Here is a 23035-nt window from a genome sequence, read left to right as displayed (position 1 = left end):
TGGAAAGTAAATTTTAAAAGAAAATGAAAAAAAAAAATTCTGAGCATGCACAAGTCAGTTTACTGACAATAGGTGACATGGGTGAATTAAATAAGTGTTTTTCGTAACTAACGTCTAGTATTTGATGAAATTTTACCAAATATAAAAGTATAAGAGTCAAGCTTTAACAAATAAGAAATTTTTCTGAGCATGAAAGTCTTGATATCTAGTAGAATGTATGAAATACTTCAAAAGAAATGTTTTTGGATACAAAACTAAACTTAAAATTCTCTCATGACAACCTAAAGTTCTCTCACGACACAACCTAAGAGTTGATAACCTAATTCACATTTAATTCATTTTTATGAAGAACTGAATTTATAAACAAAAAAGAATCCAGAGAAGAAATCTACAGAATGACTGTCTATACTCACCATGAACTTGGTTGATTTCTGAATTCTGGGATAGAATTTCATCTGCTAATTTTTGAGCAGTTGGCAAAACTTCTGTGTGGTGCACTGTGATCAAATACTGTACAAACTTTTGTAGTTGGTCTCTATTCATTTGAAAGAGAGTCTCTGAAATGGGAAGATGCAGTTTGACCTGATCTGGCTTGCGGATGCGGTATAAAGACAGTGCCACAACATGGGCACAATAAAATATGTCCTTGTTTCCACAGCTGCAGGTCACTGAGGTAATCTTGCAACGATCAAAGCTGATGGCCACGTTGCAAACGGTTTCTGGCTCCGATTGTATTGCAGGTTCTGTTACTGTGCCACTTAAGTGGAAACCTGTATGAGAGAAAGAGAGAAGAGTTTAGCTTCTGCATTCAGATGCTATGAAATACTCCAATTCTTTGAAATGTACAGTAATTGACAGAGGCAAGAAAAAAATATGACAGCTTTTATTTTCAAGTAAAAATGTTCGAATCACTCGAACCCCACTGCCTCCTTCCCACTCCTCTGCACCTTATAAGTAAAAAAAACAAATGGTATTCAACAGACATCTGAAGTATTTTGCAGTCATATGAAAACACTTCTTGCAGTATACCACCACCATATCTACAGGAAATTCTTAGATCACAGCACTAATGAGCCATCATTGTTCTACTCTGAATCTGTGGTAAACTGGACAAAAATCTCCTAGATCAGTGGTTTTCTTCATCAGTGGGTTTCTTCCTTTAAAAAATAAACTTTCCAAAATAGAGTAGGCCAGCTCAGCTTTCTTCTTGACAAACTCTTCCCTTCCCTCCTCCTTTATTCCAGGCAGCCACTAGCCTCCTTCAACCAACTGTGCAACTCTGAGGGGCGTCCCTTTTCAGAGGCATTGACCAGAAAAATTTTAAAAAATGAATACTCCTTTCTGTAGCATGCATAACATATACCCCAGTATAGCAACATGTATGAGCAGTGTCTGCTGGTAGAACTGCAAAACCCACCAAATCTCACACATACCAGTCTAGGTAGCTACATGCATGTGTGCTCCCTCCCCAAACTCTCCCCACCAAGGGGAAAAAAAATCACCAAGTGGCAAGAGGCCTCAGAGGCCTTGTAGCTTAAACTTAGAACCACACAGGAAACCCCCACAATCCCCCTGACCGATGGCCATTTGGCCACTGCTTGTAACGGTCCAGAGATGACACATTTACCCCATATAGGCAACAATTCTCCTTTGGGTAGGCCAAGCTATATATAGTCAACTGAAAACTGCCTCCCACCACCACTGCCACCAGTCAGTCCTGGCCTGTTTGGCCAGGGAACAAATCCTCCGCATACCTATTCCCTACATGTGTGTATGAGAAGGTTATCATGAATTTTTTTTGTGGCACATCCATTTAGTTCCACCTTCCCTTTGGGGACCTCCAGGACACAGATTTACAACAGGATTTCAAGTGCCTAACAGAAACTTGAAGCTACAAAACAACCTTTTGCTCTCCCCCTTAGTCTGCCACCATCTATGCTACTTGAATAAAATTTGTCAAGCAGGTCACTGCTTCTTCAGGTTCTCCTTCATTCACAAAGAGAAGTATCTTTACCAAGTGGGAACTCTAGGAGGAGTGTTGCACATGAAGCTGCAGAGATGTGACACGACAAGACAGCCAGATGACACCTAGAGTTCACATGTGGCACATATGAACCCCATTTATTATCTTCAAAGGAGGATAATCAGACTGTAGAGTTGGAAGAAACACTACTCAACTTACAAGGAATCTTTCAGAGTAATATAATTTTGTCATGATAATTCATATTCAGCAACACAGTAGAAAGAGAAAAATGGTGTAATAATTTTTACCAAATTAATCAATTTAAAAAGTATTTCCTTAAAAACAAGTTATTATAATTGCTTCACAACAAGAAATTTTGAGAACTGTAATACTGGTAACTTTTGGTTTTCTTCCATAGAGATTACCAATTTTGATTTTCTTCCAGAGTTTCAGAATGGATATTCCAGCCTCCTTTAGATCTTCTAGTAGGGAAGTTTTTGGGAAACCACAATTAAAGATACATAATAAATGTAATCGTATTTTAAAAAATTTTAACTGTATTTTCTCAGGAAGAAAAAGTCATTAAAAAGTAAACGCCCAAGAAAATTTCAAAAATGAAGACTAATAAGGGCAGTCTTTCCTTATTATATACCAGATACGCTATAAGTCTACAATAAAAATATTAATCTGATATCATCCAAGATCAAGGAGTTTCATGAATGTTCATTTTCCAAGTAATTCTAGATGATCTTTCATGTACCCAAACACTTTAAAGAATTCCAACCATTTTTGTTGAAAATATTTCTATGTGTTGTAATTTCTATCCTGCCACATTAACCAGCTGACCAGTCAGTGTGGCCATGTGGGGCAGCACTTCCTGTAACAGACAACTGCAGGTGGCAGTACTTTTTAAGTGAGCCTTTTCTCCACAATCAGTTAGTTATCAAGATGATTCCTCTCTTATACTGCTAGACGCCTCTCTTATATTCCTTGCCCTCAGGTCAGCTGCACCTCTAATGTGACTAACTTTGTAACAGTGACTTAATACTTAGAGAGACCTACCTGTATTATCATTATTATTTTTTTTTATTCTGTTACTTTTAGGTTGATGTTGCTAGAGACGAGACGCTTTACTTTAAATACAGGAAAATTACATACACACACGTAAGGGACAGCTGGTACATTACTTTTTAAGGCTATGCAATACCGAGTCAATATGTAGGAATTCCATTAAGCCTTACTTCAGGATATTTTGGGATCTCCCATTTGAGAAAGCTCTGAAATTCCACCAACCCACTCTCTGTGGGTCTTAAATCACATTAGAGCACCCACAAGAGAAGCAAGGAGAATAATTCCTCCCTCAACAATCCCTAGAGGACTATAAGACATCTTTCTTCCAACCCCCTCCTCCCCATCCCCAGGCAGTCTTATCTCTTAGGTATTGGGTGACCAAAACAAAAATAATGTTCCTGAGGATGGATTTTGCCTTTCTGGAGTTCTGACAAACCCTGATGACCAACTGTTTTAGGATCACAAAGGCAAAATCTCCTTCTGAAATAGTTAGCTGTCCTATATGACAGAAATGAGGATACAAAAAGAGGCAATCTTCCACTCTGTGGTAAAACATAGAAAATTAACTGTTTTGTTTTCAAAGAACTAAAACTGAAGAAATTACAAAAAACCTTTTCTTACAAAAATATATTTATTTGACTTTACAAAATATAATCTGTCAAAGATAGTTACTCCCATAAGAGCAAACCTCTCTAGGCAGTCAAACTGTTTTATCATCATGCCATCAAAACGTTAGCATTCACATTATCAATCTGCAGGAACTGAAGAAAAACAAAGCAGAAACCAAAGCACAGTGTTGTATAGGCCTTGGTAATATGCTTTGATTCGGATCAGGTTCTGTCACTTAAATGCTGAGTGCTCTGGACTTGTTATTGAACCTCTCTGAGTTTTGCTCTACTTATGTGCAAAATGTGGCTAGAAATAGCTCCAGGGTTGTTCTGGGATTGCAATGAAATAACATATGTAAAGCACCTGGCACATAGTAAAAGAACTCATTAAATTTTATTTCCCTTTCCTTCCCTTCCAGCTGGAGAAGCAGGAGAGGGGTGTTGGATACATTCCCTTCATCCATAACACTTTCTTTTTCTATGCTACTGGAATACTGGAGGAAGGGGCAATCTCACTCGTGAGATGACTTGGAAAATAAGCTTGAGCACTGAGAATGTTTGCAGTGAGTAGGGCAACACTAGAATGATCATTGCTGTTTGACGAAAAAACCAAAAAACTTCAGCCAGTCTGTACACCTTTGCTCAATCCAGCTCTTTCCCCATTTCCCTATTAAGTTCTGCCAGCACACAAATAGTTAATTTCGTGAGTGTTACTTTCATATACAGAGAAACTTGAAAATAGGTTTTTTTTTTTTTTGAATCACCATATGTATCTCTAAAGTGTTATAATGTAATGGTTCTCAATGTGTGGTCCAGGGACACCCACAGCCAGGTCCCTGAGACCCTTTGAGAGATTCCCCAAGATCAAAACCTTTTTCATAATTATACCTAGATGTTACTGACCTTTTAAACTCACTCTCATTAAGTTTTCTAAAGGCTACATGACATATGACATCACAACAGACTGAACATAGTTGACAGGTAAGAAAATCCAGCTCTCTTCCAAAAAGACAATACAGAGATTTTCAAAAATATAAAACAATGCCACTGTTTTCACTAAAACATTTTGTGCTTTGGGGACCATGGCTTTTAAGAAATAGAGTTCTGTTATCTATGTTAAGTTTATTATTATTTAATAAATATAAATTTTAACTTTTCTCAGCTTTAAGTCAAACACAGTATCAATAGGTATTCTCATAAGCAAAAGGACTGTGAGGTCATCAATAATTAAGAATGAGAGCAGAAAGATGAAGTACTGCTATAATAATGTGCTGTTAAGAAAGGGAAAAAATAACTCCCTATGCCAACTCATCTTTGAAACGGCATTATTTGTACTTGGATCTTTCAGTAGGTCAGTAGTTAATAAGACTCGGCAGAGAAATACGGAAGGGGCAAATTTCTCACACGAGCACATAATCAAATCATCTAAATTAATTTCACATTAATGAGGATTAATTATGGTTTCTAGAAAGCGAATATTTAATTGTTCACTGCTATTCTAAAATAAGCCTTCCTTGAAAGCTGAATTTCCATACCTAAGGTTAGATTTTAGTTGCATTTTAAAGGGACAAGGAGACCCATTATATCAGACTGGAAAGACAACTGTCTTAAAATACATAAAAAATTTCTAAAGATGGGCCATTTTGTGCATATATGTATATGTGCTCAGTTAACAAAAAAGCGGTTACTAACTCAAAACATTAGAAAATTTCTAAGCTAAAATAAACTAGTAGACATAAAATAAAAATACACACTAGAAACTACTGCTTTCAGTGAGCATTCTTTTCAGAAAAATATGCACTGTGTGCATGAGGCACTCCAGTAACATGTTCTTCGTTGAAAAAGAATTTAACAGAAGCACTGGTGTAGTACTTACACAAATACATCTTTTACCCCTTTCCTAAGTAAAAAGAACCCCTGGGGAAATTAAAGGCAGAAACCAAGGCAATGTAATGTTACGGTTGAAAGGGTGGTAAGGGTTGTGGGAGGTTTTTCTGTATGTTATTAAAGCCAAGTCTAAAATACACAAAAGTGTTAACATTTAACACTCTTATAACAAAGTATTCATTGGTTAACTAAATCCACTGCACTGGCTAAATGTATAGTAACTAATACCTTATTACGTGTCTCTGGTAAAATAGATGAGTTAATCATTGCCCCCCAAAACCGAACTTTTACCTTTCCTAATGCTGTAGAACTACAGCACACAAAATCCAACTCGCCATGTTGCAATCATCAATTTAAAAAACAAAACATTTTAATTCAAATTGTGCTTAATTTCTAGATCAGCAACTGGCACGTTAAGGGCCCAAGACAGAAGCAATAAACTCAAAAACTAACTTACCTAAAATACAATATTCCTTCTCAACTACATCATTTTCTCAAAGGGAAATCCTAAATTAAAGAGACTGCATCCTGTGAGCTAGTTAACTAAATCCTCTAGCCCTAATTTCTAATACTAAGCTTAAACAGCTTATAGAAAGACATTAGGAGATTTTGCTGGTAATCACTAATGAAGTGGTTTCCATCTTTCAGAAAATTATTTTTTAAAGGAAAAGCTTTATTTTTAAGTCCACCTTAAAAATGCCTATTTGGAATGGAATCATTCCTACACCTCATTAATATCTGAGAAAAAGACAATGGCAAATTAATGCAAACACCAGACTGTACACTACAGCACATCATATAAGTAACGTAAAAATTAACGGAGTGTGTCTTGGATGGGCCCAAGAGTTTCCAGTAGCATTCTGTTTGGTCCTGGTTTTGTTTTCTCATTAATGTAGACTCATGCACCAACTCATACAAGGAGCCGTATGATCAGAATGACCATTACACATGAATGGCATTAGACAGTTAATTAAAATTATTTCTGAAAAAGACACTTAACCTCTAATTTAGCTTTCTGCAATGAGCATCTAGAAGGAACACTAGTTTAAGGGGGATGTGCTGGATTTTTTTTTAATCACATCACTCTATGTCATCCCAAATTCTGAAGTTCATAAGGGTTCCCCACCACCACCATTACCATCAAATAATTTTCCACAAATGAGGGAAACAATCATTGCCCAGCCTCAGATTCTGGGTGGGGAAACAAGTTTGGTTGACTTTGAGTTACTTATACAACTATATATAGCCGCAAGGTGCTTTGCCCCAGTCTTTTAAATTCCACTTTATTCCACTTTCTCTAATGCCAACATTTTCTATTACAAGCAAAGCAGCTCCAGCCTTAACTCTTCTTAAAGGCCAGATCAGCCAGGCTCCCTGTCTGCACAACCCCTAATGTTGCTCCTATAGTTCAGTGCTCCCTCCTCTTCCTCACTTGGCCTTTCACCTGTGCCCCCAAATTCTGAAGTGCATATTAAGTTTATAGCTCTGCAGTGCCCAAACACCAACTCTTAACACCTCTACACACCTTTGTCTTACTTCCCAGGGCTAGGCCTAAATAGGGAAGAGGACAGAAAATCCTTTCACCAGTTTATTTCCTACTGTTGCTTACAGCAAAACAACCTTCAGAAATGCTTGGCTATTTGCTTTAGGAGTAGAGGTGAAGGAGAAACTCTGGAGACTAATCCTGTTTACCAGACCCAAAAGGTAAGAGAAAAAGAGTGCATGACCTAGAAGAGGAGAATGCAAGCCTCAGCAGTCAAATTCCTCCACCCATACCCTGGAGCTCCGGCCTGACTCCTCAATTCCAATGCGAGGCCCGGCATTTTGGCCCTAACGGATTCCTAATGCCTTACCTCATTCCCAGGCTCTATCGAATTTAATTCTCACAACCATCCTACAGAGTAAGCATCACACTACTCTCTTTACAAGTCAAGAAGCTGAAGTTCTCTCTGAAAGGTAGTGGTGGAATACTCTGTATTAAGCAGGCCTCTGAAGGACTGGTAGGAACATGGGTTTTCCAAAATCCCAATGATAAACTTGCAGAAATAAATCTTTTCACATCAATACATAAATAATTTAAAAGGATGAGGCAAATGAACAGAACCAGACACTTGAGTAAACACTGCTAGGTTTTAGGACCCTTGGAGGCAGGGACACTGTCTTTCATCTCCATAGCCCAAGGATCCAGCATAGCTCTTAGAATAGACCAGGCCCTTGTAACTGTGTCAAATGAAGGAATTCACAGGGCTCTTAGAGCAATACCACCCTGCACTGTAGAAGTCACAAGTGATGAAATGCTTTGGCCCCAAGCCCAGGATACTTTATACTTAACAAAAGACTATTTCTAAGAGTCCACTCCTCTCTTATGAGTTAGGCTGGAAGCAGAGGTCTGTGACACTCTCGGAGACAGCAGAGGTCTATGACATCATTGTCACAGAGGACTGTCCTGGAGGAAAACACTCAAGAAGCATTTGTTAGATGAAAGAACACACAAATCCTCTTACACTCTTGGTATGTGGAACATACAGATTGGTGCTTCTCAAGCTGGAATATGCATCAGAATCACCTGGAGGGCTTATTATAACAGACTGCTGGGCCCCACACCTCCATCCCAAGTGATGCTGCTACTGCTGCTGCTGTTGGTCCATGGACCACTGACAAAGATTATAATTACAGCCTAAAGGAGCCTTTTCTAGTCAGAATATGTTTAATTAAACAGTAAACAGAACAGTAAAGAATATATAACTTGTGATATAAATAATATATACAATTTCTAGCTTATTATGTAACCTAAATGATTCCCATTCCAAGAAGTCTGGTATGGTATATTAAACTGGTTTGAGCATTAAGAAAAAAATGGGAAAAAAAGAACTTTATAGTAACAAATATGTATTTCTATCCTAATTGTTAATACAGCTATACCATCCTATTTTAAGTAAAACCTTCATTAAAAATCTAAATTAAAATATAAGAATTAAAAAACAACTAATCGGAGAGTATTTACCTTTACAAAGAGGTTGCTTTACAAGTCCCGTAGGATTCCTCATAATTGAAGATTCTTTGTGTATTCAAAACAATTCAATTAATGAAAAAATATATTGGCAACAATTTTAGTAACAGATTTTTTTGCCCAAGGCAAAGTGTACCCTATATGAGAAAGTCAGAGGCAACAGAATATGCGGAATAACACAAGATGAGGTAGGATTTTAGAAAGAATTAGAACCTTTTAAACCAATATCAGTGTTCTTTCTAATTCCAACACATCTCAGTTAAATGACTATGACAAGTAACTCAGCCTTGATTTCCGCATCTCTAAAAAGGGATTAATAATACTTATCTTGCAGGACTGCTGTAAAGATTAGACTTGACAATGTATGTAAACCACCACAAGGACTTCTTTTATGGAAGGTCTGCTATCATCATTATTGTAATAGAAATGTCACGTGATCTTGGCAGCTCAGTATTTCCAACAAGTACACTGAAACTCTAGGCTCTTAGTGTGAGTATGCACGATGTTGGAAATGCCAAGCTCCCAAGAGCACACCAGCTTTTCTATTACAATAATGGACAGGGGTTTGTTGTTGTTATAATTATATTCTAATACATTCAAACTTCCAAATTAATGTAACTACTATCATTTTTTATTCATTTATTCCTGATTTACATAGCACATTCTTAAAATGAGATTTGATTTCAAACAGAAAAGATTTGATTCCCCAAAAAAGGTCTTAGAAGCTTTAATTTTGTCTTAAAATATCTTCTCGTTTCAATAATTTTTCACTCCTAGTTTTGATGATCTCTCTCTACTGAAATAAAAAAACACCTTTTTTATCCCTAATGTTTGTCTTCCACGACAATGTATGTAAAATTGTTTTTATATCTCAAGTCCATCTCCTCACTGAACTGGAGACTAACTGAAACTTGGATGCAACACTAAGGAAACTTACCAGTTCTTGTTGTGGAAGAAAAAATGCCCATAGCTTTTCGTTTTTAGTAATTTATGGCCTGACAGGCAGAGTGAAGTCAGAACTCCTGTTCTCCTCAAAGAATGACAAGAACACTAGCCCTGCCAGGGCTGTAGGTATTGCTATTTCCCTGGCTGTGATATCCAGCTGAGAAGAAAAACATCCATGCTCTGTGTGTATCTTTTTAAAAGAACAGTGAGGTAAGAATGTATACTTTGAATACATGACAGATTTTTTCCTAAGTACATAGTGATAAAAGAGAAGCAAAGAAGTTATCTGTTCAAAATATGGATGAAACTTATAAGACATTCCCACCCACATCTTGGAGTACTGTGATTAGATGATTTTTAATTTTCCTTGTTTTGCTTGGTGTGGTGAGTGTATTTTTCTAAAATTTCTACAATAAACATAAATTGCTAAAAGAAAAAAGTGCTTTCACTAAAATTGAAACAGTGCTCAAAGTCTTTCTGAGTAAAGACTTTGCCACAGAAAAGATGTCCAGGGCATGTTCTGGAAGCCTGGTAATAACCACACACCAAGTGCAAACACTGACAGCCTTCAATGTGGTCATCGTCCTACTGACTGGCCCAGACTACACTGGCAACAGCACCATACTCCCAGGCTCTCCTTAACCAATGGATGCTCGCTCATCCCTCTTTATGGCTCAGCTACACTCCAAAGAAAAAGATGATTTACAGCACTCAAGGTAAGACAAGGAAGAGAGAGACTCGGCCCCTGGTTGTCATTCCAGCCATTATCTAACATTAGCCTGAAGGGCAAGTTACTGAGTATCTATTTCTTGTTTTCTTCTCTCAAGGAAATACATTATATTAGATGATTTCTAAAAAATTATAAAGGTAGGCAGCAGTAATGGAGAGCTACCCAAGATAAGATGAAGAATGGCAGTTGCCACACTCACTTAACTCAAGACTTTTTACCTGCCCTGGCTGCTACAAAGTTGAAACAATGGTCATTTCAAAGGATTTGGAAGCTATGTGGCTCAGGGATGGGGAGACAAAAAGGATAAATACTGCTATAGCTGCAATCACATATATGACACTGGCATGTGGGGACAATTTTTTAAAGCTCTGAAATTCAATATAAAAAAAGGAGTAAAAACAAATTTTATCTACATAATTTTTAACCATTTGCCTAAAACAGATTCCTAAGGCTTATCTTTTTGATGTGTTCTCAACTGAATCTAACAAATCTCAGATTGCATAAAAGTATAGGTGAAGTTTATCTATGCAAAATGTGTAAAATATAGAATAACCTAGAAACATAAAGGAAAGCCCATTAAAAATGAAATGAAACAAATGGATCAGGTCATCTTGTCTGCCTTCACCACATAAAAGGCTGTATTCTTTCCATTACATTATCCATTATTATAAACATGAGTAGCTATACCACTCAACAACCACTTCCCTAATCCTCAAACTTGGTAACAGGCAATGTACAAGTCTCCAGGGAAGCAGCCACGAATAACACAAGAGTTCCAGTTTTGAGAGGTGTGGTTAGACTATCGGGCAACTGACAGCAAAGAAGACAGATCAGAGTTGGATTCAGAAATAAATGAGAGGAACAGTACAGACATCAAATGCCCAAATTCTGTTCTATATGCTAACAAGTATTCACTAAAGGGCGGGGGCTCCTAAGGTCATATAAGTCTGGATTAAGTTGCATCCAGCACCATCCTTTTGGGGATTCAGAATGCACATCAGAATGGTAACAGATCTAAGAACTCATACAATAAAGGGACTCCTGTTGAACTTTATTTACTAGAACTTTAAAGAAAAATGGTACTAAAAGGTACAAGGTCAAGAACAGCTATAAAAAAAAAAAAGAAAAAGAAAACATATTTCAAGATGAGCAGCAGGGTCGCTAAACAGAACCAAAGGCTCAACTGACAATTTAGAAATCATAAATCAGTATGAGCCAACTGAAAGTCTTTTGTGACCTTTCTTCAGGAGTTTAAGCCCATTTGGACATGAGTGCCTTAAAGGCCAGAGACGCCTCATCATCAGTATCCACCATCTACAGTTAAAGAACCAATTATTTATTGGGAAAAGTAAGCCCGTTGTTGAAAGTCAATCATCCTATAATGCAATCTAAAAGAAAATAACGCTGTTATTTGCACCACAATTACAGTTAAAAGTTCATCCTGCGTTCTCTCAACTAGAAATATCTATTAATGTTTGATTCACCAGAATATCACACACCTTTTACCCATAATGGTCAAGAAAAGTTTTACAATATTTTACCTCCAAATCTTCAAAATATGAGTGGCAAAGCTCAAATATATCTTTGAGAGTTTACCATGCAAATCCTGCATTAGAGTTTATTCCATAATACAAAGAGAAAGATGTCCTGGTGTCCTACAAAGGAAGGACTGTGAAGGTCCTAGTGACACTTAGAAGCACCTAGAATAAACATATGGCATATGATATATGTTCAATATTTATTGAGTGAATAAATGAATGGATGAATAAAAAAGTAAAAATTTTTATTCAGTAGAGAGGATAAATGAAATCTGAGTACTCTACCACATTGTTCTAGTGTGAGAAACTGCAAGATAGCAAAGTCTGTTAATGTACACCTGAAAATTATATAATTGTATTAACCAATGTTACCCTAAATAAACTTAATTAAATTTTTTTTTTTAAAAAAGATAGCAAAGTCTGAAAACAAACGATCATGTGCTCTACCCAGGAAGCATATGTAGTCAGTGAGAAACTCTTATTACTTGATAATAACTCTGTTTAAGTGTGACTTTTTCAAAATCTCAGAAAAGTGCCAGTACTTATGTCCAAAAACTTTGTCTTCTTGATAATTCTAAAGAACAAAAGATTCTGCCTAAATATACACTGCTTTAAATATACAATTTTGATTGTATTTATTTCTCCTGAAAGCAAAGTATTTATGATATAAATGAACAGATATACTCCATTTTAGCCTAGGAGAGCATTTTTGTAGGGTGGTGATAGTGACTTTAAAGAGTCAGAAAAACACAGGTATTAGTCCAGGGCGCCAACCACAATTTTTCTTTCCTTATCTAATAATTGTTTAAAAAGCTGTTTATTAATAATAATGACCCAATGTTATCAAACTTTAGAACTAAAAAATTTTTTAATATAACTCTGGTGCCAAATTTTTTACTGTTCATTTTAAACAAGAAATGTAAACCCAAATTGCTTCAAATGTGAAAGAGTGCTAATTAAGTAGCAATTATGTACATAGTGGTTTAATGTATGTTTTGGAATCAAAATCTGTGTCTGAGGATTGTCAGTAAAATGAAATGAGAATTGACAATCCTCAGACACAGATTTTGAGTTTTAATCCCAGTTCTGCTACTAATTAGCTGCTTGACCTTGAGTCTTTGGCTTCATTTTCATATCTGGTCCCTCACCTCTTTTGTGGATGGGGGGGAGATGTCATAGATCCCTTGAGAATCTGAAAAAAAGCGCCAGATGCTCCCCCCCAAATATGCATGAAATTATTCAGAGTATTTCAGAGTTCAGGATCTGTTATCTATTCGTTTATTTAGGTAAAGGGCTTCCTTATAATCTCTCCGTTGACCCTCAAAACTCTAAATTTTTTAGATTCTAAAGAAGTCAAAAGCAACCAAAAAAAATTATATATATATATTTACTGTCAAAATACAAATGAAAACTTAAGATTTTTGCCTCAAATTATTTTTTTCCTTTGGTTTGTAACAGACTTTCCAGGACTTTTTAAAAGAATTAATTTAACTGTATTTAATACGTATATTCGGCTTATTTGTAAGACATTTAGAGGCAACTGAAATACCTATCAAAGTATCCACATATGTGGAAGCAACCATACTTATCCAAGCTCAAGAAACTCTATATCAGCAGTCCCCAACCTTTTTAGTACCAGGGACCAGTGCTCCTATGCGAATCTAATGCCTGACGATCTGAGGTGGAGCTGAGGTGGTGATGCTAGCGCTGGGGAGCGGCTGCAAATACAGATGAAGCTTCGCCACCGCTCATGTCCTGCTGTGTGTCCCAGTTTCTTACAGGTCACGGAAGGGAACAGGTCTGTGGCCCAGGGGGTCACATTCTGCTCTATATTATCCATTCTTGAGAATAAGAAACTTATTTAAGTACAGCCCACAAGTCTAAGTTTACAAAAACAATTTTACATATCAAATATCTTCATTTTGTTAAATAAGTGAAAAAAACCTAGAGAAATACTAGCCTTAAAATATTTTCTAAAAAGCTAAGGAATCCCACTTCATTCTCTTGGATGATTCTTCCTCAAAGTTTATTTTCCTAAATAAATATATGAAAATAATATTTACATATTCTTTTCGAGAAGGCCTCTGATACATTAGATCTTACTGTGAAACTGAATTCTCCCGGTATTACAATGACATCCGTACTAATGATATAATTTTTAAAGAAAATCAGAAATGAAAGGTTGATACCTTAAGGAAAGACTAAACTAGCATAATCAGATTAAATGAGGATCTGATTTTCATTAATCATGACCTTACTAAAACAGTAGTACTCATGTCCAAAAACTTTGTCTTCTTGATAATTCTAAAGAACAAAAGATTCTGCCTAAAAAAAACTGAGGGAAGGTTTATTCCTGAATATTCATTTTACTAGGTTGATGAAAACCTTTCGAAAATGTATTAACACTTCCCTAACTTCCTAAACAGTATCAAAAAAATCTAATTTAATACTTGCTTGATGGCTCAAGGTTATTATCATTATGAACATTTACTGTACTACGTCCTCCCAGTAATGCCCTCACAGCTTCCCTCAGCCAGGTTATCGGCCCTTTAGCTAAAGAGCACTGCACTGTCCTGCTGGCCAAGTGCGCCCCGTCTGCTCTTTTTCTCCCTATCTCCTTGTAGCACTCAGGTACCCTTCTCAGGCTGACATTTTGCTTAGCAGTTGCATTCTCTCTAGTTCCTCTAAACTGCTAGTTTACATCTAGGCGTCTGGATATTAGATGACCATCACTGTTAACGCTGCATATAAATAAGAGTAAAAGAGGGCTAGGCATAGGCCTGAGGTTTTCATCTATGAATTAAGTGCTTAAGCTTGAGTCTGGGATGTTGGTGGATTTAGCTTAGCAGCTTCAACTACCCTTCTTTTATCCTTGCTTCACTATTCTCAATTACATCCCAGGCAGAAAATAATAATTAGAGAAAACGAATATAACACTTCTCAAGTTTTTCACCAAAGTATCATGAATTAGAAAAGGTAAAATATGAAATTACTTCTCATTACTAGAAATATGTGATGTAGTAACATGTCTGATTACTTTAATTACTACTGCTAATATTAACACAAAATTTAACTTTTCTGCCATCACAGGAATCTCACTTTTCTCTCAGGAAAAAAAAAAAAAAAAAGACTTTCAGGATAAACAAATGCAAACCAAAGAAGGCTCTACATTTTTTTCAAGGGAAACACCTGTGTAAAAAAACAAGAAACACCTAGATCTTGGTTCCTAAATACCATTCTCTAATAAAGAAGCCAAGCTTCTTGGAAAATGGCTGATTCTATGGCTGGGGATGAAGAAAATATTGACAGTGCCAGAAAGGAAGTCCTTTAAAAAAATTGAGGGAACTGTCCCATCCTGTAAGAGTCCCCTCGGCAGGCAAAATAAATATTTGAACAACAAAATGTATAACATCAGTATTAGATTATAAATCAAAGAATAAAATATATATCTGAGTCCATACTTATATAAATTCTTGAATAAATAAAGAACAAATGGACATGTCTGCCTCACAGAAGATGCCAATTAATAAATGTAGAGGAGATAAGGGTAAAAATCATTATAACAGCCACAGTAATATTTGCTGCAGGCAAGAGACATGACAAATGATAAAATCAGTAGGTGAAGCTTTAAAGATAAATAGAACATTTACACAGCCTCAAAGTATCTTCTCTCTAGATATGCAACTAGTAAGTTTAGCACACATCTACAAATATTTTGATACTCCTCCCTCCAGTAAGTGGAACTTAATTTTCCTCCCCTTGAGTATGGGCTGGACTTTAACAACTCCCTTCTAATGAAAATCAAAACAACGGTAGCTTTATAGTAGAGCTACCTGTCAGATGTCACCTTAAGCAAGTGATCAAGGTTAGCATAACCAAAAATAAGTCATGTTGATATCATGTGTCCCCCTAAAATGATGAAAGAAGTGCAAATTATTATTTCTGTAATATTCGTGCAAAAAATGCACAGTCTCAATCTAATCATGAGAAAATCATCGAAGTACTCAAATTGAAGGACATCTACAAAAATACCTGCCCAGTATTCTTCAACAGTGTGAAGGTCATGAAAGATAAAGAAATACCAATAAAGACCCTATAAACTTTCACAGATTCGAGGAGAATAGGGAACATGATGACTAAATGTAATATGGTATTCTAGACTGGATGCTCAAAGAGGAAAAGGACATTAGTAGAAACCTTGGGGAAATCTGAATAAAGTCTGTAGTTTAGTTAATAGTAGTGTACCAATGAAAATTTCTTAGTTCTGATAAAAGCACCATGGTTATGTAAGACATCGACAGTGGGGGAGGCTGAGTAAAGGTCATATGGAAACTCTCTGTACTATCTTTGCAACTTTTCTGTAAATCTAAAATTATTTCAAAATAAAAAAGTTATAAAAAAAAAAGAACCTGATGTGGTTACTTAGACTTTGGCAAGAGTCATTCAAATAACTAAGTCCCAAAGATCTTTTGGGACACCTTAACGTAAATTCCTAATATTTCAAGTTAAAGATTAAATTTCCACACCAAGAGGAAGGGTAGGAGGACCCTAAAGAAATACCTGCACATATGTACCAGAAGACATAAAAAATAACATTTAAAGTAGTTTTGTAATATAAAACTTGCAACCCAAGTATCAATCAACATCAGACTGAATAAGTTGTGACATACTCGTACGGCAGAATACTATACAGCTGTGAAAATAAATGGACTACAATCACATTTTTTTTTTAAATTGAGGTATAATTGACATATAACATTATATTAGTTTCAGGTGTATATGAATTGATATTTGAATACACTGTGAAATGATCACCATAATAAGTCTAGTTAACGTCCGTCACCATACAGTTTCAAAATTTTTTTCTTGTGAAGATCCACTCTCCTGGCAGCTCTCAACTATACTATACAGTATTTTTAACCATAGTCACCATGCTGTACATTTTATCCCCATTACCCATTTATTATATAAGTGGGAATTTGTACCTTTTACCACCCTTCACCCATTTCACCCATCTATCCCTAACCTCTGAAAACCACCACTCTGTTCTCTGTATCTATGAGCTTGGGTTTTGTTTGTTTTTTAGATTCCACATATAAGTGAGATTACACAGTATTTGTCTTTGACTTATTTCATTTAGCATGATGACTTCAAAGTCCATCTATGTTGTCATGAATGGTGAGACTTCATTTTTCATGGCTGAATAATATTCCAATGTATGTGTGTGCGCGCACACACATTTTCTTTATCCATTCATCCATTGATGGACGCTTAGGCTGTTTCCATATCTTGGCTATTGTAAATAATGTTGCAATGAACATGGGGATATATATATTTTTTCAAGTTAGTGCTTTCATTTTCTTTGGATCAATATACAGAAGTGGAATTACTGGATCATGTGGAAGTTCTAGTTTTAATTTTTTGAGGAACACATCCATACTCTTTTCCACAGTGGCTAGACCAATTTATATTTCTACCAATAGAAGGGGTTCCCTCTTCTCTGTATCTTTAACAACCTTGTTATTTCTTGCCTTTTTTTAACAGCCATTCTAAAAGGAGTGAAGTGATATCTCATTGTGGTTTTGATTTGCATTTCCCTGGTTATAAGTGATGCTGAACATCTTTTCATGTACCTGTTGGCTATCTGTATGTCTTCTTTAGGAAACATGTCTATTCTGATCATCTGCCCATTTTTTAAATCAGATTGTTTCGTTTGCTGCTACTGGGGTGTATGAGTTCTTCATATAACTTAAATATTAACCCCTTATCAGATGTATGATTTGCAAGTATTTTCTCCCATTTAGTAGGCTGCCTTTTCATTTTGTTCATTTCCTTTGCTGTACAGAAGCTTTTCAGTTTGATGTAGTGGCACTTGTTTATTTTTGCCTTTCTTTTGTGGTCAGACCTGAAAAATTATCACCAAGACCAATGCCAAGGAGCTTACTGCTTATGTTTTCTTCTAGGTATTTAATGGTTTCAGGTCTTATCTTCAAGTCTTTGATTCATTTTTAGTTAATTTTCATGTGTGGTGTAAGATAATAGTCCAGTTTCATTCTTTTTCGTATGGCTGTCCAGTTTTCTCAATACCATTTATTGAAGAGATTATACCTTCCCTATTGCATATTCTGGATCCTCTGTCATAAATCAATACATGAGTTTATTTCTGGGCTATCTATTCTGTTCCATTGTTCTATATGTGTTTTTACACTAATACCATACTGTTTTGATTACTACAGCTCTGTAATATAGTTTGAAAACAGAGAGCATGATGCCTCCAGCTTTGTTTTCCTTTCTCAAGATTACTTTGGCTATTTGGAGTTCTTTGTGGTTCCACAGTTATTTTAGGACTGTTCGTACTATTTCTGTGAAAATGCGATCACATCTGTTTTGATAAATCTCAAAATACATTACTCTTTAAAGGGGAAAAACTGGAAAAAAGCAAGTTACAATATATAAAGTAGGCAGAATATTAAATAGAATAAAAAATTAAAGGTAAGGAAATGATTACTAAAAAACTCAGGGTGTTGGTAACTTCTGCAGCGAGTGGGAAGCAGGTAGTAAAGTAAAGGTATTTGGAAAGGGCACACAAAGGGCTCCAAAGGTATGGACGGGTAATGCTATACTTTTAAGGCAAATAGTGGGTACAGAAGTGTACTGTTTTGCTTTATAATTCATATACATATTACAAATATTCCTTTGTATCTATTATACTTTTTTTTTAATTTTAAAGGGAGTGAGGAGGAAGTTTACATTTTAACAGATACCACATCCTGACAACTACACATAATTCATTAAGTGCTAAGTTTTTTTTCAATCTCTGTAAAATTCCAAACTTAAAAGGTTACAGTCATCTCTTTTGAAACTAGAGAACAGCCATTTCTAAAAATTACTGCAGAAAGTATGTCACCCATTCAGGGCCTACAATGTAAAGGAAGTTTTAGTTAATGAAGTCCGATGTTACACTGAGAAATCTATCTTCCTCCATTTAAAAGGAAAGATGCTTTCCCATCTCTCCACTGCCATCCTGGGATAAAGTATTTTCCCTCCACAAAAACAATAAGTTTGGGCATGCTGGGAATGAAAATAAGGAGAATCACACTTAAGCTGTTGCCACAAAATTCTGAATACATACTCTTGTCTCCCTTGCAGACAGACCAAAGTTAACTCAGTACTCTGATTAAAGTGTCTTGGATTTTAAAGTATTTTATGCATCTAATTTTTCAAAAGCTACAAGTTATTCATAAAACACCCTCAAAATTAAATATCGGGATTTTTTTAAATTCCTAGAGTAACTGCCACAGGTTAGTTATCACACTTGGGTAAAAAATATAGTATTAAAATAGTCAAGGTAAAGGTATTTAAACTTTTAAATTATCTCCATAATCAGTAATAGTAGAAATGATAGGTTTGTTCTAAATACGAAACACTAAAGTGGCCGTAGGCTCAACACCCACACCTAAATACAGTATTCCCAAGAGAGAGGACTAGCCCAAATGCATCATTTTGAGAAGAATGAGCTACAAAATATCAAAAGTATGCTTATAAAGTGCAGACTTTGCTCAGCATTAAACTATTTTAATGTAAATTAACTCACTTTAAATTTACTATATCCTTACTCAGTGAGAAATACTTAATTCTACATGAAAATAATCATTTAAGTAATGATGCTTTCTAGTCAAGTTCAGATTTCAAAAGAAAATGTCTCCAAACATCCAGAGGGTACAAAAGTTACCAAGGTAAAGCTTAAAAACCATATTTCCTTTCATAGGAGGGTGCGGGGATTTTATTGCATTGTAAAATTTTGCTTTTGAAAAACTGTAAAATTTAGAAATTAAGGACACTGAAGAAATCAAAAGAAAATAAAAACAACTTATAGAAGGTTTTATTCCTACAAGTCTCTTGAAATACGAATAACAAACTTTAAATAACGTATTTAATAGAGCCATAATAATTTAAAGAGCAATTTGGATTTTTTAAAAATAAAAGCAATAATCTAGTTAGTCTGTCAATCTTAATTACTCTGACATTTGTATCCTCACTTCCTGAATCTAACTAAAACATTCCTGCCATGATACCAGATTCCTAGTCAGGCTTTCTGAAAGGACTAAGGGAGCTCAAGTTCCCCCAGCTGAACAGGAGCCAAAACATGAACCCTGCCTCTTCTGTGCAGTTGTAAGCAGTTAACACTCAGGATAAATCACTCCAAAATCAAAGCAGTCTTTATTGATCACAATGACAAACAACCATACTAGCCAGACAGTGCATCTTCAGGAGTCAGGACATACTTTTAAGGTAACAGGAGCTTCAAACTATAGTCCCTGGAAACAGACTTCTTGGAACCACATTATCCTTAAATAAATAAACCTCAATTGAATGAACTAAAATTACAGATAGCCCTAAGAAATACACTGGACTACGTAAGTGTTCCCAAAATGACCAATGGCAAATGTTCCTGGGGTTCCTCCTCCCTGCTCTCATTTATTTCTCCCTTAAGCCCAGACTTATTCCTGCCCCAAGCTTCATCTTCATGAATCATTCTGCTTACTTAGTTCATGGGGTAAGTGTTGTATATGTTTTGTATACTATTCACTACTTTGGTGTCCTGTAAATATTTAGTAACAATAATAATAACCAACTGATTATTCAAGTCAAGCATTGATAGTTCAGAGAAATATAACCATGGTTACTGGAACACCAGGAAGTAATAAAATCTCCAACAGTGGCCAATAACCATCAGAGGACTTTATTAACCCACTTTAGGGAAAATGTGTTAAGGTGGTATTTCAGTAAAGTGCATACTTTTTAGCAGCCTTTATTTGGTATAACAATTATTTATTTTTTTAATAAATTGTACAAATGAGAATCATTTAAAGCAAGAATATATGAGTCTCTGGGCAGAAAGAAAGGAGGGAGAGAAAAGGGGGCTGAGGATGTCAGAAGACATGAGTCTGCTGGGTAGCAGTAAGGGTATATCAATTTGGAACATATGTTATAAAAAGGAAGTTGTTCTTTTATTGCATTGAAGTATTTAGCAGAGTTGGTCCAAACTGTTCAGGACTCCAGTTCATCTATGTGCCTTTCTGGTTAAGCTGGCAGTGAGATGACTGATTATTCAAACTTCCAGTCAACCTTCCTTCTTAGTTACTGCCTGAATCGCACACCTGGACAATCAGGGCACAGGTGCTTCACTTAGACTGCCCTCCGATCTGCTTCACACCTGGTTCTTGTACTAAAACAGCCGCCCTTAAAAGCAGAGAGAGTAAAAATATGAAAGGGATGGAGTGGGTTCTCCACAAAGTTTTGCACAGTCAGCATCACCATCCATCCCTGCTATGCTGGGAATGTGACTCTTGGAACTATGACAACAAAACCCCAGTACACACTACTACTACAAGCCAAACTACTAAACACTTCACAGACTGGCATAATTTAACCAGAGAGTTATGAGATGATAGTATATGTGGCCTTATTCAAATCTCGGTTATTAAAACACCCAAAGTATTAAAACTCTGGAAATTCAAGAAAATGAATTTTAAAATAATAATTAATTTAAAAGTTGGCTAATCCTAATAAAGAATGCTTTATTACATACCTTTTAGTAATATTAAACATCAAAGAAAAGTCAAATGTGTGATCTGTTCAAGTTAAACATTGGGCTGAGAACTCAAACAAAAATCGTTCTTTCTTATAAAACTCAGCTTGGGTAAACCAGAATGAGAAACCAATGTCACTGAAAATAAGTGGGCATGTCCTATGGGTGTAGGTGCTATTTTGGAAATCACTGCTCTACTGTATTTTTAGGATGAACCTTGCATTATACAAAACACTTACCAGTAATCAACATTCTTAGATTTAATTGCCAAAAAGAAATCTTACAGGATGGCCAGACATTCAAAGAGGGAAAGATGATGTTCTGGTTACAAGAACTGTCAGGGTGACAGTGTTACCACTTTATGAAGTTTCCCAACATATATCCTTCTTGTAGGTGGAATTTCAAGTAGAGATTATCAAAATATCCTGTATACAAACACCTATTACTCTCTATTCCTACTGTCACTGTGATTTTCTCAGATTACTTCAGTATTTCTAGTCAAACAGCCTTACACAACTTCTACTGCCAAGTATGGCCTTATCCTTCCTTCTCTTTGTTCTTAAAATATGCTTACTTTTGACTTCCACATGACTAATAAATTTCACCATACCCCCCATATACATCTTGGTTCAATGTGTTTATTTTACTGCCTTTAAGTACATTAGATCAGGGCTAATATGTCTGTCTGAGGTTGCTAACTCCTTGAACACTATCAGAATGCTACCAACACCTCTATCATCTTTCCTTCCCCAAGAGAACATACACTATCTCAATTACTAGAGAATCATGGAATTTAGTAAAATAATTATTAAGTTCTCTAACCACTTTAATGAAGTAAAATTGCCATTCGACAAACTAGTTATAGAGAGAAGGAAAAAGTGAAGAGAAGGAAACTAATTTAATAGATACGTATGTTCGTTTGTATAGAATGTGGTACTTTCAGAGTGATTTCTATTCTATCATCTCATTTGATCCACATACTCACATATATAAAAAGAAAAGATATTGGTGACAATTAAAAGCCAAACACCACTAGGAGCTTTTATATTTAACAGTTTCATCACTCAATAAAATATAGATTATTTCCCCCATTATGATAGAGAGAAGGAAAGCTGGAGAAGGAAGCTATGATGTTAATGTGCTAAGTGGCAGTTCATCTGACTCTGCTATACCATGTTGCCTCTAGCTTAATCAGATAAATTTTTCTAAACCATGATTGTAGCAAACATGAGAAGCATGATCTGTAACATACTTAAACTCTGGGCATATAGGAACAACTGAGTCTTAATCACATGAAAAAGCCTGGGCCTGGGCAGTCAGAGAACCTGATCTTTATACATCCCCATCTCTTCATCCAGCCCTGCCCTATGGATGGGCTGTGTAGCCTTGGACAGGTCATTTAACCAATTAAGTCCTTAGTTTCCTACATATAAAATGTGGGAGGTCGATTAGATAATTTTTAAGGTTATGTCTGCTATTATTTTATTTCTCTCTAATAATAATATTCAACTGTACATAATTTTTTTAAACAAATGTGTGAAACATGTTGGGAGAGGGTTGAAAATCATCACCCTATAAAGGACTAAGTTTATTCAACTTTCCTTAATAAACTCCTGAACACAGATGATTTGCATTTAAGCATTTAATAAGTAACTCTGAATGATTAAAGATAAGATGACCAGAGTCTACCC

General features: G+C 35.8%; 1 protein-coding gene across 1 annotated transcript in view; it reads right to left on the bottom strand.

Moving 5' to 3' along the window:
* Positions 1 to 23035, bottom strand: part of ZSWIM6 (zinc finger SWIM-type containing 6) — a 166860-nt gene that overhangs the window by 60917 nt on the left and 82908 nt on the right. The window contains exon 2 of the mRNA XM_039870000.1: positions 414 to 770. Within this exon, the coding sequence (XP_039725934.1) occupies positions 414 to 770 (357 nt within the window). The remainder of the gene's footprint in view (positions 1 to 413; positions 771 to 23035) is intronic.

Source organism: Pteropus medius, unplaced genomic scaffold (assembly GCF_902729225.1).
Source record: "Pteropus medius unplaced genomic scaffold, Ma_sr-lr_union100, whole genome shotgun sequence".
NCBI lineage: Eukaryota > Metazoa > Chordata > Mammalia > Chiroptera > Pteropodidae > Pteropus > Pteropus medius.
The sequence above is the reverse complement of the archived record's forward strand: the minus strand, read 5'-3'. Positions and strand labels throughout refer to the sequence as shown.